A 13064-nucleotide genomic window follows, 5' to 3' on the forward strand; every position below is an offset into this window, starting at 1 on the left:
GAAAACCCAAAGACTTCTAATGTTTTCTCTTAGACATAGGATTTCATCATTTTACTATGGTTTCTACAGTATAGTTATTTGGAATTGTTTTTCCACATTTTTATGCTAATAAAGGGATACTAACTGCAGACAAAATAAGAAGTGAAGAAAAATTTTAGAGTTGGCTAAAATGTTATTAAGTCCCTGAAAGCAATTTCATTGCAGTCCCATCATTACCATATGACAGAAAAAGTCTGAATACTTACAGTCTCGTTTTGCTTACTAAATACTGGCATGGCAACAGTTGTCATCAACACCAATCCCTGATCATCAGCAAGCTATATTTGAAAAAGAAATACTAGCTCTAAGAACTGTGGGACAACTACAGCCATGTGATTGCATTTTTCAATTACATTTTTTCATTTTAAATGAGATAAAGCAATATATCTAAATGATACTTATGTTGTTAAACTAGCCCCAGCCCCATCTGAATTGTACCAGCTCTGCCCATCCCACCACCTCCACTGACAGGAAAGATGCCTCATCTTCATTCCTACTGCAGTTCTCCCATGAGAAGAAGGGGCTGAAATGTGGATTGTGGAAGCAGTATGTGCTGTAGCAAAGCAGCTGGAGGTCTGCTCTACATCTCTCCCAGTGTCAGCTCTGCCAAAATTGCCTCGGGCTGTTTTCTTGCACCAAAGAACAAGAGGTCATGAGCTGCGTGCACTTTGTTGGAGTCCAGGCTGAGATCTCATCAGCCAACCCAGTTGAGGTAGAAAGGCTGACAGCCAGTGAGGATCCCAGGAGCATCTTTGCTCCATCCAGTTTCAGTTCGCTGGGCAGAGGTGGCATGAAGCATTAGCTGATTCTGCACATCAGGTTTCAACGTATTTCTTCAATTTAGGGAGAAAGCAGATCTTCTGACCTTGGTTCCACTCAATGTAGAATGCTTACCATGGGCCACAGGGGAGTGATAGTGCTCAGACTACCTCTCTTCACGCCCTCTGGGCAGACTAAATCTCTGCCCTAAGGCAGGGACTAAAAGTGCGATGCCCAAGACAAGCACTCCTGTGTGTGCCTGTAGATCTTCACCATCTACATATGAAGGACAACTCAAGCAGGAGGCTGAGAGTTACTCTCAGACTCTGTTCCTAGGGACAGATGCTTAAAGTTGAAGAGGCTTATCCAACATTTTAATTATTTACAAGGTTTTTATTGTAATGAAGCAACAGCTATCAGCTCCCCACACTTTCTGGAAAGTCATTTGTATTGATAAAGATATCTCATGAAGTATATTTCACAATAACAAATCGGACAAACAAAATCTAGAAAATTTCTCGACTTGCAGCTCCCAATCTACTTCAGGAGGATTTCAGTTTCCCAAATAAGTATATTTTTTGAGGGAGGGCACTATCTTATGGTAAGAAGGAATGTTTGCAGACATCAGAAAGGAACACAAATGGGGTTGAGTCAAGAAGGTTTACATCTGATAAGGAATCGCTAGGGATATGAGGTGGAATTTATGGTCATGTTTCCTTTTTTTTTTTTTTTTTTTTCTTGGTCATAAGAAGCAATATGTCCAGCCTTAATATAATCCTTGATCTATTAGGGAATAATAGTAAGTTACTAAGCAAAAAAACCACAAAACTCAAAACTTGGCAAAACATTGGGAGTTTTAAGGCTGGACTTGAAACTCAAATGCTGCCAAACTAGTGTAAGAATTGACTCTCCTTGGCCAGAGTAGAACATTCAAGCACACTGACATGATTAGCATGGAGAGAAGCCTTCTGAGGTATCATAGTCAATAGTCCCAAACTCATACACATCAGGGAGTGAAAAAGCATTCTGCTGATTATGAGGTGACATTTTGAAGTGCTTAGAGATTTTATATGATTGCCCAGAGTTGTTCTTCTCTGACAGCATGCATTTGTCAAGTACCAGAATAGTATTATTTTATGAGTCCACTCACTCTCAAGAGATTACTAGAAACAATTTAATGGATAGGATGCGGCCAAGGGACTGTCAGTTGAGTTTTAGGGTACTTGAAATTCTTTAAATGGAGGAAAAAAACCCACAGACTGTAGTTCCTTGGAAATTCTAAAAGAACAGCTCACTAACTCTCAAAACTATCTGTGGGAGCATGTAACAATGATTGCCCTGTACTTATGAGATATCTAAAAGTACCAACTCGAGTTGGCTGCTGCAATCACTTCTATAGAATTGCAATTGTATAATCCAGCCTGTTTCATTTTTTGTTTGTTTGGCCACACGAGCAGGTTGTTGGCCACTACTATAAGTGGAGTCAGCAAATAACTGGCTGAGTAATGACTCGAATTTGCAGCGTTTTACTGAGTCACCAACTCAAGCTGCAGCATTTGCTTCACAAAAATTGTTACACAGTGAAGAATTGGCAAATTCTTTGGCAATTCAATTGGCAAATCTGCTTGGCAATGACATTTTGGCAGAAACGCTTTGAAATAGTAGAATGTTAGCCACTGGCTATTTCTGCTAAGACAATTAATGCTAGAGTCCATTAAAAAAATCCAAAGGAGGTAATGATCTAGGTATTTTGCATTGTTGCTTTTCAAGTCTGACAATTTCTGACATGTAGCAGAGTTCTAAGAGCTCATGCAAGTGTTTGAAAAATTTAGTGATTCTGAGGAAAAAACCCTCAAACCAGTAATATATGCTCTAATCAATGATAAAGCTTCAGCTTATAATAGTTATATTCAGAGAAAACACTGATATCCTCAGGACTGGCTAGAATTTTTATTTTAATTATCATTTAATTAGAAGTTAACACAATGAAAAATGTTAAGTATCCCAAACACTAACTTATGATAAAGTCTCTGAATGACTGTATTAAATCTAACAGTTCATGTTATTGTGTACTTAGTAATAAACTGCTTTGTTACTCAATTATTATATGTTTTTCCCTAAAAGAAAATGTAAACAATCATTATGATTCCCAAACTCATCAACTGGACACCACAAATTCGTTGTCCAACTTGCACCAGTACGTTTTGCCTCAGAATTGCTACTTTGGATCACATTGGCAAGAGAAAGTAAAACCAGATCCCCAAAGTAAAACACAGTTTTCAACTACATCCTAGGATTTTTTAAGTTATCACTACATTCATCATCTAAAATGACAAATGAAAGAAACAGCACCAGTGATCTGCCACAGGAAGTTGCTCTATTGAAAAGATGTAGTGGTAACAGTCTTAGGCAGAAAACTACACAAGGGCCATGGACACTCAGTTTGATAAAATGCTGAGCAAACAATAACAAACCTTTCAAAAAAAAAATAAAATTCAAGAATGAGGAAAAATACATTCCCAGGCTAAATGTCTCTTGGATGTTAAGAATAAAGAAACAGAACTTACTCTCTGAGAAAGTCACAGACCTGTAATGCCTAGTAGGAATAGTTTCATAACTGGAGAAAAATACTTTTTAGAAGATTTCAATTTCTACAATTTTCCTTGTAATTCCTTGCTGTAGAGGGTTACCTCCCCTGCAGACCAAGCCCAAATACATCTTCAGAAACAACAAATAATAAAGATCCTCCTAGTGTAAGCCACTTCAAGTTTGGCCTCACATCCAGCACTGTGAGACAACAGCACCTCATCAGCAGGAAACAGATCCAAAGGAACACTAAATCAAACTGTTTATAATTATTTTGTACTTCATTAGATTCAACTTAACTACTATCATTTTATAAAAATGTTAAAATCACTAGTCATGCACTTCACTGAAATAGCAGCTTTGCAAATTTTTTATTTTCTATTCCCAGTGACAGTTAATTCAACTCTTCAAAGTATAAGGTAAACGATGCAGGAAATAATAAATGATGCTCCCAAATAGCTGAGAGATGATAGCATCGAGATAAAAGGAGGGCACAGCACTACTTACAGAAGTTAAGGGATAACACAGAAAGAGAGAAGAGAGCTGTCAGGAACTTTTTGGCAACAAATATCATCAAAACATTTCTGTACGGAGGAAATATGATTCCATTCTTGAGAGAATCATTTAAAAAAAAATCCTAAATGTTCCTAAACTTGCTTCTGATTTGTGTGCCTAATTTATTCACGTCTACCTCTTCACTCAAGCAAAGTAGAACAAAACATCACAGCAGGAGTAGAGCAACAGCTTTTGACTCCTGCTGTGTATACTCAAGAAAGCAAGTAAAGCTTTCCTACCAGGAAACAAAACACCTTTTTTAACTATTAAGGAAGAATAGCTTTTCCTCTTTGATGAATACAAAAAGCTGTTTTCCTAAACATTTCAAAGATAAAGGTCATTTTGGAAACCAAATCTGAAAATTGGTACATTTGAGTTATTAGTTTATTTTACTGCTATTTTCACAGCCCTGTGGGGTGGCTACCTAAAAACATACAGAAAAGCAGCACAGAGGAAAGTAAAATTCATATGAATTTGTTGCATTTGTCTGGTAGTGGCTCTTTCTTTCAGATACATTAGCTCTTCCTAGATATATTTTGTTCTGAAAGCTACATAACCATAGTAAATTAGCATCTCTATTGCCTGAAATTATGGTGAGGGTTTTTTTCTGGTTGGTTTTTGGTTTTGTTCTGTATTATTTTTTTAAAATATAGGATATATCACAAAGATCTTTTGAAGACAAAAATCATGGTGCAACAGACATATCCACCTTAAACTCCTCATACTTCATTTCACCTGTGCTCCAGTTCTGAATTTGCAGTGGTTTGACTTGGAGCAGAGAGTATAACAGTCACAGATTTAATTGTTATTTAACTGCTGCTTGAGAACCTACAGGTCTTCAAAATCAATAGCTAATCACCATAGAATATTGACTAAACACTGAAAAGACTGTGGCCAAAGTCTTTCACACATAAGACATAACACATTGCAACAAGATGATGGACTATTTATAATGGATATAAAATAGTAAAGGTAAACTTGAAATGCCACATTTTTCTTTCAGATCACTCAAAGATTAAAGTGAACATGTTTAGAGAGACATGACTGTTTGAAATGTTTATAGAGAAAACATTTGCAAGATGATACATAGATTCCAACAAAAATACAGTGCAAGTTCAGACACCATATGGCAAAACACGTACCCCAGTGACTAAGTCATTCATAAAGGCATGCATCAGCTGTGCCACTTCCCTTCACCTTGCAGAGAGCAAGAGAGATTCTCTTCTTTTGTTCATAAGCTGTCGGGCCACGCTTATAAAAAGGAATATTTTTTGCCTGAAGTTATCAAAAGCCTTTGGGGATTACTCATGTCTGTCCTCCCTCCCCATCCCATTCCTTCCTTCTCACCCCTCTCCTCTTTCTCTGCACAAAAGTAGCACACAGTCAACTAGACCACAGTCAGTTATGAATGCATATACAAAACGTGTGGCTTTAGCTCTGCATTCATTTGCTCAAGGTGTAAACACTCCAGAAATCAGCAATTTTGACCTTCTATGAAAACTGTGTGCTTTTTCACTACCCTTGAACTTTAGTAATTTGTACCAAAATATTATTTAATAGCTCAGAATTGTAGACAGCAGAATAGGTAATACAGTACTACATGACACAATCTAGTAAACAGCCTGGCTGGGTTTATCATTCTGCAGCAGCACACTCCAGCCTCACTCTCTCTTCTCTCTGCAAACGAAGAGAAGTGTTTGGCACAAATGTTTAGACAAGCAGGTGAGTATGACAAAGCCCAAGTTAGCCAGTCTAGCCACTCTTTTAGTCCTTCTACTTTTCCTGGAAGTTGTAAACAAAATATTTCTTTAAATCATCTATTTTCAAAATTTAAAAAAAAAAAAAAAAAAAAAAAAAAGGCAACATTTTTGGTACCATGTTCTGCAACTATCAAAACAAGAACAAACTACAGACATAGCCCAATGTCACAAAATAGCACATTACCTGCAGATTTGAAATAGAATTTTTTGAGCTCCACGAACAAGAAAATTTCAAATATACATAGCATTATAAAAATAAAAGCTCCCATCTCATATTCTTGCTTTTTAAACAAAAAAGTTAGTTAATCATTGTTAAGTTTTGAGTTCCATGGAGGCCCTCACCATTCTTTGAAAGCTATTCATTAAAGATCACTTCACCTATAGCTTTCATTAACAACTGAACTTTTGTCATAATCTATCAATGATGTTATTGATTAATTGCTGTGACTCCTTATTAAAGGTACATTACCAAAAACAATAAGAATGATTTGGACAAGTATTGCAATTTCCCAGCATATTACATTCCTTTTTTCCATTTTAATGTGTTTTTTACCAAAACCACAAAATCTTTTCTAGTTTCTGGAAGCATTAATTATATTTGTGAAATATATAAGGATGATGCAACAGGCATCAAGCAATTCTTCACCTTTACCACAATCACTGTGCTACCATGATGTACAGTGGTGGTTCTGCTAACATACCATATCGATGCAGAAATGGTTTGAAGGCAAGAAGCACATTCTATGAAAACTATGCAACCTATTAGAGAAGTCAAATGTTGAATGTGTTCAGAGGTGTGCTGATAGATACAGTGGGGATCAGTGAAAGGGTACCAGCTATACCACGGGTTCTGCAGTCTCTATAATGGAGATAAAATGATCCAGAGATGTTTCACGTGGAGTAATAGGGTGGTTTTATATTTTGTAATCCTTACTATTATTTCAAATTGTTGATAAAATAGCCTCCCTGTGGTTTCAAAGTTGTAGGCTAGCTCATACATTCGAAGAGCTGCTCTCAGCAGGTTCCTCAGCTGGGCTGGATGTGAGCTCCCTGCCTGCAGCCCAGTCCAGAGCCCCTCACAGTGAACTATTTCACTGATCACTGCTGTACCACACTCACACCACCATGGAAACATGAAGAACTGGTGACTGCTTTGAATGACTAAGACTGGATTAAAATATTTTACCTTTTGAGCCTGAGGGAGCTGGAAAACAACAAAACAGAACAAGCAATCATTATATATTAAATTAATTTGAACAGCTACTTTAGCTGTTGTATTAATAAAATCAAAAGTATAATATAAAACAAACTATAAAGGAAAGAAACTAGAGAAACTATGTTTACATTGCCAATTGATTTAACTTACTGAGGGCTTTTTAACTGAGTTATTTGACAGCTTCTCTACTAGGTATCACAAAAGCACCATGCAATTTGTTAAATACCACGACACTGAGAGGGATTGTTTTCTCATCAGATATGGTATCACACCTGAACTGTGAAGTAGTTCCATCTTCCTGCACACAAATATAATTCAACATACAGGTGGCTTTAATTTTAAATGACATAGACATCAAGAGCAGATTATCATATTAAAGTAGCAGGCTGTATTCTCCATAACAGAGGAAAGAAAAACAAAATGGTAAGAAAAAGTCAGTAACTGCTTATGCAAACATGTTATTATACATGCATAATATGCAATACATTATGCATAGAACAATACATTTCTGTGCTGTAAAGACAAGTATGATTATATGCCCATATATGCAAGTAAAAGGTAAGTGTTTATGCATATATGCATATTTATATCACACAGATGTTCTTAGACAACCCTGGTTGTATGCACAGTATTTACTGTAAGCAACAACTCACGATAAAAGGCAGGGAGAGCAGGCAGGAGACTCCAATACATATAAAATACCTTGGTTATCAAGAGTTGAAGGATGGGTTCTGTTTTCACTTTAGAAAAGAGAAAACCCATTGTAGGGGAGGAAGTCAGAAAACCAAAGTATTATAGGTCCAATACAGTTTTCCCTTTTTCTGAATTCTTCTCCTCCTACTTCATACTTGTAGAGAAATCCCACATTCATAGCAATTTAGCCTTGTGCTAAATCCACCTTCTCAGAAAATTTGTTTTTCTCATACAAATTGTTCTTTAAAGGCATCAGTTGAAGACAAAACAGGCAGGTGAATCGATGCCAAATGCAAAATAGACCTTCAAGATCTCTAGTCAGCTTCTGACTGACCTTTAGTCCTTGCTCTGAAATAAATCAAATAGAAAAAAACAACTTCCACAAGGTCCTCTGCTGAAAGCAGATATCCACATCAGAACATGTCATGAAAGGGAACTGTAACGTGATCTCTAATTCACAAACACTGGGAGCAATCAGCCACAACTTCTCTGTTTTCACAATATAAAATGTAACAAAATTCATGGCAGGGAGAATTGCTGCAAGTGAAATTCTGTCATCCTAAAACTTCAGCAATCCAATAGCAAAATAAAAACCATGATCACATTAAAGCATAATCTTTAAAAGCCTGGAGTTTTAAATAATTGATTACATTGAACCACATACAAGGGTTGCTGCAGAAAGTGCAGATACCTGTGAACTGTAAATACATGATCTAAATGCTGTATAACAGGTTAGAGCACTTTAAAGCCTTTCTTAAATTTTAACTACTTATAAGTTTTTTTCCTTGGTTAACAACTTTGAGAAGTGGAAGTTTCTTCTTTTTTACATTTAGACAAAAGGAGAATATTGCAACATGATTTCTTTTTTATTTGCTATTATAGCACTGAAACTGGTTTGCTTTATAACATAATAACTTTTTGTGGGGGTTTTGTTGTTGTTGTGTTTTTGAGGGTTTTTTTTTTGTTAATGTCATCTTTGTCTTGCAAAATTTACAAGCATCTTTTCACTGGTATCTGAGATAAAGATAGGTACAGTGAAGACTGATGTCCAAACTCCCAGTTTGGGAACAAACCCTGAAGAACTCTACAGTTTGCCCAAGCCCACTACACAGAGCAAACTCATATGTGAGGGAGTCAAATGGAATGCAAGTGAGGATTTCCTATTAATAATTACCACGAAGACCTGATGCTACACATTTTTGCACATATCCCTACCCCTATTTTGAATATCCCTATTGCATTTACTTGGATTATTTTCAAGAGCACATTAATAAGCATTTACAAATTGGAGATCTGTATTATCTATTGCTGAATTTATATAACCTCTTATAAAATCAAAAATACTTCCTATTTCTGAAATATTAGTAGTCACAACGTTGATTAAGAATAATAAGGTAGTCAGACAAGATCTACATTCCATCACGCATTTTCCTGGGCTTGACACTTTTCACCTAAGCTTCAAAATCCAGGTTCACAGTCTTTTCCTTAAAAAAAAAAAAATTTAAAAAATCTGTCTTTGTTCCAGTCAGATAAATCTTCATTCCACTGCTGATTTGAAACTTGGCTGTTACAAAATCTTATATGTCAGCAATTCACTTTAATAATTGCTACAAATTCCTTTGAAACAAACTGTGGAGGTTTGTCTGACATTACCCCTTCTGGGAGGCCATAGGAAACAAATAATTTTCCTAACAATAATAGTAATAGTCCTCTGGTCTGAACCCTTTATTGGATAGTCTAAAAACTGCCTGTCTCTGTGTAAAACCCAGAGGGTACCTCTGATTCCTGGTTTGCTTTATACACTGCCAGGAGGCAGTCTTGCAGTAAACTGTGTGATCTTTCCCTGGCCCTCAAGCATTGCAGGTCTTTCTATTCTGCTTATATCCATGATAAATTCTACCCTTTCAGTGGTTTTATTCAGCTCCAACCATACCAAAGTACCCCCTGTTCCTATTTGTTTTCTAGCGGTGTCTCTTCCTCCCCCTGGTGATTGTCTCTAAGGAATACACATGATGGGGCATAGATGCAGGGAGGAAGCCTGGCCATTCGCTGTCTCACATTTTCTTATTCTATTGTGGATTTTAAAATATTACTCCTCAGAAAGTGCAAGCCCCCTGAGGTTCACAATATGCTTGATGCCAGCGAGACACGTTGAGAATTCCACTTCCAAATTCAGGTCAACTTGGGGTCCTGTCACACAATGTAACACAGAATAAATAACTGCAGGAGGTTTTTCAATACCATCGTTGCACACAGTGTCACGCTTTCCACATTTGCAAATAATCTAGTATTGTTTTCGGCTCTTCATGGAAATGTGTTTGGTATTATCAGAAAAAGAAAAAATACAGTCACTTCCAACGTGGTAAAATAACCCAAGACAGGCAAAGGGATCCAACATCAAGGATTTTTGCACTATTGTTTGGATCAGATACCTGTGAGGCCAATAGGAATGAAGCCCTCAATACCAAAGAGTGACCTGAAATACTGTCTTTAGAAGCAGGAGGTATATGTTATAGGACCAGGAGTCCTGATAAATGCCTTGTAAAAGTCTGTCTCTTTTCACCCTTAACAAAACAAGTTCATCAAGACTGATTTTGTGATTTGGTGATAATTCCATAAGAAAAAGCCATACACTTTAAAAATCTTTTATAGCTGTTTCAACAATTCATTCAAAACACTATATAATTATATGTCCTAGATTTCCAACCATTTCTTAAAGGAAAACAGAATTATAGAGTCACTCTTCTTTTGGATCAGGATCCAACTTAATGTTTTTTTGAAGAATAGCAAAAAACAAATCTTCTGCAAGACTAAACTACACTCAACAGCTTCTTATTACATCAGAAAACTGTTTTCTATTACAAAAGAAATAAAAATAGCATATATCTTTATGAAAGTAACTTTTAATTTTCTATTTTTCCAATATTTGCATGAAGTTATCATTATAATTATTGCGATGTACTTATGTTAAAGCATTGAAAAATAAAAAAGTAACTCTTATTTTACATTCACTGACCTAATTTCCACAGACCTGTTCTCCTGCCAAGCTTTTAAATGTCACCAGTCGCAGAAAAAGGCTGACAGCCCTATGGACTTGATTGTTCCATAATCAGATACAATAAAAATCAATAGGAATTAACTACAAACATGTCAGTAAATGATCAACAAGTCTGAATATGGTTTTGATCGTACAGCCATTTCTGTAAATACTTTGGGAGCTGCACTAAATTTAACCTTAACGCATCGCTACATTCATGATTTGCAATGTTCAGACTCCTCCCGTTCACGTCACATATTGGCTCTGAATTTGGCAGTGGATGTCTGGGTTAGAACTTTTACTTTTTAAAAATACACTTTCAGGAAAGATATGAACTGCCGTGGCACTTTGCACAGAAATTCAAAGCACTTCATAAATTGCCAGGTAGGTTTCCACACCTCTTCCCATAAAAGGCAAAAAACTTGGGAGAGAACAGAAAGAATGTTCAAACTCTTAGTTTTTAGCAGTAAATGCAAACTTTCTGCTTTAAAATCTACTGGTTTAGTTGCTATAAGATATAGCATTTAAATATTATGATTTTGGTGATTTTTCTTTTACAATCTATGCACTTATTCCCCCCTTTCCAGAACCGTCTACCACAGGCATCACAGATAATTACATGCACACACATAGGAAAAAATAAAATTCAGCCACCTACTGGGATGTTCCTGATGTTAAGGTTTCAGTATAAATATTAAAAGTATGGCATTAACCTGCATCTTACTGGGTTGACATCTCTAAGGAAAATGCATTTGAATTTTCAGGGGATTTAACAGCAAGTCCTTCTTTGTTCACATAATTGTTTTACTGTGTTATCACATATTTTTCAGAAACTACAGCATTTTAGTCAAGGATAGACTGTGCACTGCATGCAAAGTATGCCCATCAGAGGAAATCTAAATGTTGCTATGGAGAAGAGAGTCATAAAGAATAAATGAAAACTACAATTCTAGTTCTGTCTTTAAAAAAGGATTCCTAAAAATGACAGAGAGAAAAGAAGTTACTCTTGTAAAATACGAAAACGTAGGAGCTGCAAAGGCATCTGGTTGAAACTAAGAAATAATTGAGTATACTAAAAAATTACATATACTTAACTTCTTTTTAACAAAATGGCTCCACCTTTTGAACACTTTACATATTTTCTGAAATTAACTGCTTATTAATATAAATGACTGAAGAATTTCTAATGCACTAACAATCTTGTTTTTAAAATGAAAAACATCAACACAAAAAAAATCTAAATGTGTTCAACTTTTAAAACAGTTAATTAAGTCATATCTGTCTGCATCTGCTCTCTGAACTTTGTGTGGAAACTTTCAACATATTTGTGTAGATTACAGCTTGTGAGATGTAAAACAGCACCAAATTATACAGTTAGGCTCTTTCTCCGTAATACTTTTGTACCATCTCTAGAGAACAGATAGTGACATTTTAATTATTACTAATGTTAATTATTTCTAAATGAGATGTTTAGAAAGGCGATAGATAATAGCATGAGAATCCTTCCCAGAGGAATAGCTCTACTAAATGAAAAATAACTGCTTTGGAGTAAAACAAGAGCTGAAAAGAAAAAAAAATTCACACTTCTATTTCAATGCAAAAAACCTAAGCAAGGCCTTTATACTGTAAAGAATTTTTCTGAATTACCAGGAGAGGGAATGAAGGAAGAGAAGGAAGGAAAGAATCAACCTCAGAAGATAGGTGCATACACACATACTCATTTATTCATCTATTCTCACATAAATGCCCTTTCACATTTGGAAAAAAGAACAAGTTCTTTGACAGTCCTTCTAGGAAAAAACAAATTAATTTCTTAATCATAATCATAAATCCTCTTAGGATCTAAACACACATCCTCTTTCTCCCACAGTACAGTCCATGTTAGCCCCAAAGCCAAACCAAACAAGAGCCTCATGCAGTGCCTGTTAGAGTCAATGAGAACCCTGCAATGACTTTAGTGGGGTTTTGATCCTGCACTATATTAAATCTTGCTCTACATATCAATGTGAGACCAATATCTAAAGACAATCCCTTTCTGAGGATGGATGAAAGCGCATTTGATCTAATGAATGTGTAAAGCAAGCCAGAATGTCTTCTAAAAATTAGATTTACTAATTGTATTTATGATTTCTAGCATTACTGTAATTGTATTGAATGGAATTGTTCTTTTAAAACAGCCTCAATCATCCAACATGGTCTAAAAAGGGAGTTGCTGTAAGAGCATGTATGGTTGAATTATCCCAAACTACCCTTTTTTCCATCTTTTTTTCACAGAGTACCATTCCTTCTGCGGGTCTAGAGCGCTGCTCTGCCAGAAGCACCGGAGGGTGTATCGAGGCTCCTCTTGCATTCCCTTATTCTCTGTCCCTTTCCCTTGTGTCACAAACTATCTATGCATTTTAGGGGTACAACTTAGAAA

The 13064-nt window shown here is 36.0% G+C and overlaps 1 protein-coding gene across 3 annotated transcripts in view; it reads right to left on the minus strand.

Annotated features, from left to right (window-relative positions):
* Window positions 1–13064, minus strand: part of CACNA2D3 (calcium voltage-gated channel auxiliary subunit alpha2delta 3) — a 391160-nt gene that overhangs the window by 106028 nt on the left and 272068 nt on the right. For 2 of the 3 annotated variants that reach the window (XR_007628662.1, XM_050312819.1), the window contains exons 14-15: window positions 6886–6903; window positions 246–317 (exon numbers count right to left, since the gene is read on the minus strand). Coding sequence is in view for 2 of the 3 variants with exons in the window: in XM_050312819.1 (XP_050168776.1) it covers window positions 246–317; window positions 6886–6903 (90 nt within the window). In the remaining variant the exon portion in view is untranslated. The remainder of the gene's footprint in view (window positions 1–245; window positions 318–6885; window positions 6904–13064) is intronic. The other variant, XM_050312820.1, reaches the window with a different exon arrangement.

The sequence above is a fragment of the Myiozetetes cayanensis genome, unplaced genomic scaffold (assembly GCF_022539395.1).
Source record: "Myiozetetes cayanensis isolate MyiCay16 unplaced genomic scaffold, myiCay2020 scf18, whole genome shotgun sequence".
NCBI lineage: Eukaryota > Metazoa > Chordata > Aves > Passeriformes > Tyrannidae > Myiozetetes > Myiozetetes cayanensis.